The 4,048-nt window shown below is 32.5% G+C and overlaps 1 protein-coding gene across 1 annotated transcript; it reads right to left on the bottom strand.

Annotated features, from left to right (window-relative positions):
- Positions 1–1,695: 1,695 nt before the first annotated feature.
- LOC110604280 (zinc transporter 1) lies at positions 1,696–3,300 on the bottom strand. Its single transcript, XM_021742446.2, has 3 exons — positions 2,500–3,300; positions 2,265–2,414; positions 1,696–2,140 (listed from the first exon to the last, which is right to left on the bottom strand). The coding sequence occupies exons 1-3, from the start codon at positions 3,148–3,150 to the stop codon at positions 1,835–1,837; spliced, it is 1,107 nt and encodes a 368-aa protein (XP_021598138.1). The 5' UTR covers positions 3,151–3,300; the 3' UTR covers positions 1,696–1,834.
- Between the last annotated feature and the right edge of the window lie 748 nt (positions 3,301–4,048).

Genomic DNA, 4,048 nt, shown 5'->3' with positions numbered 1-4,048 from the left:
CATGGCTTATTAATCCAAAACGATGTTATCAATAAGAATTGAGTGTGCAGTATGATTAATATGATTTTGACTTAATAAAAAAAGTTCTGATTTATAGAAAATAAAATCTTCACTGAAACCTTGTATGTTAAGTTTTATGTAGTCTAGATCTGATTTATAGTTCAAAAGACAGTAAATTTAAAAAATCTTATACTTAAATCTTTATCCTAGCAAACGTTTTAAAATAAATTTAAATTCTATTTAAGTTTCATTAACAAATAAATTTATGTTTAAAATTTTAATAATTCAGTTTAATTTGATAAATATATTATTTTAATTTATATTATTTATAAAAAAATAATTTTATAAAATAAATAAAATATTAGTCACAGTTTCCAAAATCTATAAAGTATTGAAGAATGCTATTAGTTTAGCATGCATGCATGATGAATAATTGCAGCACCAACAAGGATCGCCATAGGTGACAAACCTGCTATAAGAAACTCACTTTAGGGTACCGATGAGACTTAGGAAATATTGGTTTTGAAAGGTAGCCATAGATACTTTAAAGAAGACGTAGATGGTTGAACTATGGAGACACTAACAAATCAAACACTGATTTACCTCCTGTAAATGATCGACGTGAAATTGTCGGTCTCAAATATTATACTGAAAGATGTTTGATAATCTGAGATTTAGAGAATAGGATTTACGGTGTATGAGTGAGCTTAATTAGGGAAGATCATATTTCTCCCATTTATTTTTTTTCCTTTTATCCTCTAATGACTCATAACCGCTCTCTTCTACCGTGCCACCTGTTCCTATCACTCAGACCGGTACGTATGGACGTGGTAGCATACTCCTCTCTACCAGACGTCCATTTAATTTCTCCCCGTACACATGCTGATAGGACTGTAAGGTGACCGGGCATGCTCTCCTACCTTCCATCACATCACCGGGCTAAATCCTCTCCTGGTGGACCCGCGTGTGGGTCAGTCCGATCTACCTGAGTCACGGGCTGGTGTACGTGTCCTTGGGCCACTTTGCTATTGGGCGTTCTTATGGATTTTGAGTCTATATCTTTTTTTAGAGGCCGGCCTCAGGATGTAAAAAGCCCAGCGGTTATCGATGCTAATATGATCAAATGCAGATTTTTTTTTTCATCGCTAAACTTGAGGACAAGGATATTGTCAAAGGAGAGGGAAATGATAGGCCCGTAGATCTCATTGTATGCCTAAAAGAACCCATGTTAATAAAGACGTGTGCTAACCACAACCAGAGAGGTGGGATTGATTGGGAATTTGATCCATTAGTTTCGCAGTCCTTTTTCTTTTAAGCTCTAATTTAATATGCATTTCTCGTAAGAAAAGAATTGAAATTCTAGAAATATAATTCAATTCATTACTATTTATAAAAAAATTCATTTATTTGAAATCAATTTAAATATAATAAAATTTAATTAAACTCTTTTATATTAAATGAATTAATAATAAATTTAAATTAATTTAATTTATTCATCATTCTTATTATTTTCAAACTAAATATAAATATTTATTTTTATAAATAACAATAATTTTTATCACATTAATTAAAAATTGATAATAACAAATGTCAGAAAAAAACCTTAATATACCACATCATATCATATTTAATTAGTAAATTTTTTTAATTAAATATGAAATGCATGCTAAGTGGGAAAAAAAAAATGATAAGAGTGGAAGAATTTTCAATTTGAGTACTTCAGAAATGGTCACCAACCCATTGCACATATCTAAAAAAGAAAAAGAAAATATTGAATTCCTCTTTATGCAATCTCTAGGGAATATAGTAATTGAGGAAAAATATATATAGAAATTCAAGCCCACTTAGCAAGTACAGACATACAAGCAGCTCCTAATAAAAGAGAGATGTTAGCTCCTAATTGAATCTTGAGATTATTTTGCAATCTTGGGTTCATGAAATCTGCAGCTAAAAGATCAACAAGTGCCATATAAATCAAAATCCCAGCTGAGGCTGAGTTGAACATTCCCTCAACAATCAGTGAAGTTTGACTATTCTCTCTGTAAACACTTGATATCCCAATTCCTATTCCAATCCCTAATGGAGTTGTCACTGAGAAAAATATTGCCATTATTGCTGTTGCTCTAGATTTGTATTTTGCCTGAAAAAAAAAAAAAAAAAAAAAAAAAAACATATAACTTGAAAGTGTTATAACGATTGAAATGAGGAGTAAATTGCAAATAAGTCCTTAATTTTACAAAAATATATAAATATTTTCCTCCTACCTCATATATGCAACCACCAAGTCCCATCCCTTCAAAGAACTGATGGAAAGACAAGGCTACCAATAGAGGCTTTATAGTTTCAGGACTCTGAGAAGCACCTAAAGATATTCCAATGATCACTGAGTGAACTAAAATCCCTAGCTCAAGTACCTGCAATTTTTATCATCCTATAAATAAATTAAAAACTTTTTCTTTTTTCTTGTTTTTTTTAACATGGGCATGATCCAAATCTTACTTGTGATGTAATACGGCGTCGTATCAGCTCAGGCAAACCCAAATCCTGCGTAAGTGAAGAAGAACCATGGGCATGACCATGAGTAGCATGTGTATGAACATGTAAATGACCTGAATGCTGATCATGATTTTCTTCATCTCCCTCTTCACCAACATTTACCTGTTTATTCTTGTTGAAATGAATCCTGTTATAATACCCCGTCGCGAATGAATCCACCATTAATGTCCCAATTGCAGACATCATAGCAACAAAACCACTGAAGGGAAAATTCCTCCATGGATTTTGGTTAAGGCATGGAGATTTCAGATGATCAAAAGCTTCTGGAAGAATGTGAATGAAGCCAGTTGCTAGAATAACACCAGCAGTAAATGCCTTGATCATGAAGAAGATATCATTTTCAGGTCTTAAACTTGGAATTTTGCTTGCCAAGAACGGAATGCTAACACCAAAGGCACCAGAAAGAAGAATAGAAGCTATGGAAGCAAGCTTGTAGTTGAGTGCATGGGCTTTTTCTTCTTTCTGTTCTTTAGAAAAGTCACATGTACACTCACCGGAAACAATGGCAGGGAAAACAAGGAGAAGAAGAAGAAGAAGAAGAAAAGTGATTTTGTTGAGGAAGCTGAGAGAAGAAGAAGCATGAAAATTGATCATGGTGTTTGTGGAAGTTTAAGAGAGAGATGAGCGAAGAATCAGAATTTTTATGAGATGTTGTTTTCTGTTGTGTTTGTTTTGTTATATAGAGAGGAAAAGAAAGTGTGACTTTCACTGGATAGCGAGTATAACAAGAGAATAAGATAGTCCAAAAACAAATGCTGGGAAAGAGAAACCAATGAACTAACTTAGAATTGCTATGTCCACACTCCTATATTGCAAAATTATAAAGTAGAACGCTTATGTCGTAAAATAAATTAATAATAGAGATATTCATGTTGAAAAATCCTGAAATTATTGCAACCCAAAGGCGCAGCGGAAAAATAAAATTTCTCTGATTTCTTTTTTCCAGAATTCGAGTGCTTCGTTTAATTCACAAGAAGAATATGAAACTAACCTGTTAATCTCGTCGAGAAAATACAATGTTGGCTACTTTTTCAAATGAATACCCTCTATGGTATCCACACGAACGTTTTCTATCCTTCTAGAGTGTTAGCTCTCTCAAAAATAGATAGATTATGTGCTTCACAATCTGTAGCTTTTTAGACTGAGTTTTCTAAAAAATGTGTCTTCCACAATTCATAAAAGGGATATTTATATGTTTCAGTCTTTTGTATTTCCCACAACTCTTTTTTCTAAAAGGAGTTATATTTTTCCCACAACTCTTTTTTCTAAAAGGAGTTATATTTTTCCCACAACTCTTTTTTCTAAAAGGAGTTATATTTTTCCCACAACTCCTTTTCCCATAAATCCTTTTTCTAAAAGGAGTTGTGTTTTTCCTACAACTCCATAACCCACTATCATAATCTTGCAGATAATCAAATATCTTATGTGATAGAGTCCTTTATCTGTAACAGTTACAGATAGACTGCAGATCTTTTAAATATTATTATCTCAT

Source organism: Manihot esculenta, chromosome 16 (genome assembly GCF_001659605.2).
Source record: "Manihot esculenta cultivar AM560-2 chromosome 16, M.esculenta_v8, whole genome shotgun sequence".
In the NCBI taxonomy this organism is placed as follows: Eukaryota; Viridiplantae; Streptophyta; class Magnoliopsida; order Malpighiales; family Euphorbiaceae; genus Manihot; species Manihot esculenta.
This window is presented reverse-complemented; position numbering and strand designations above follow the sequence as displayed.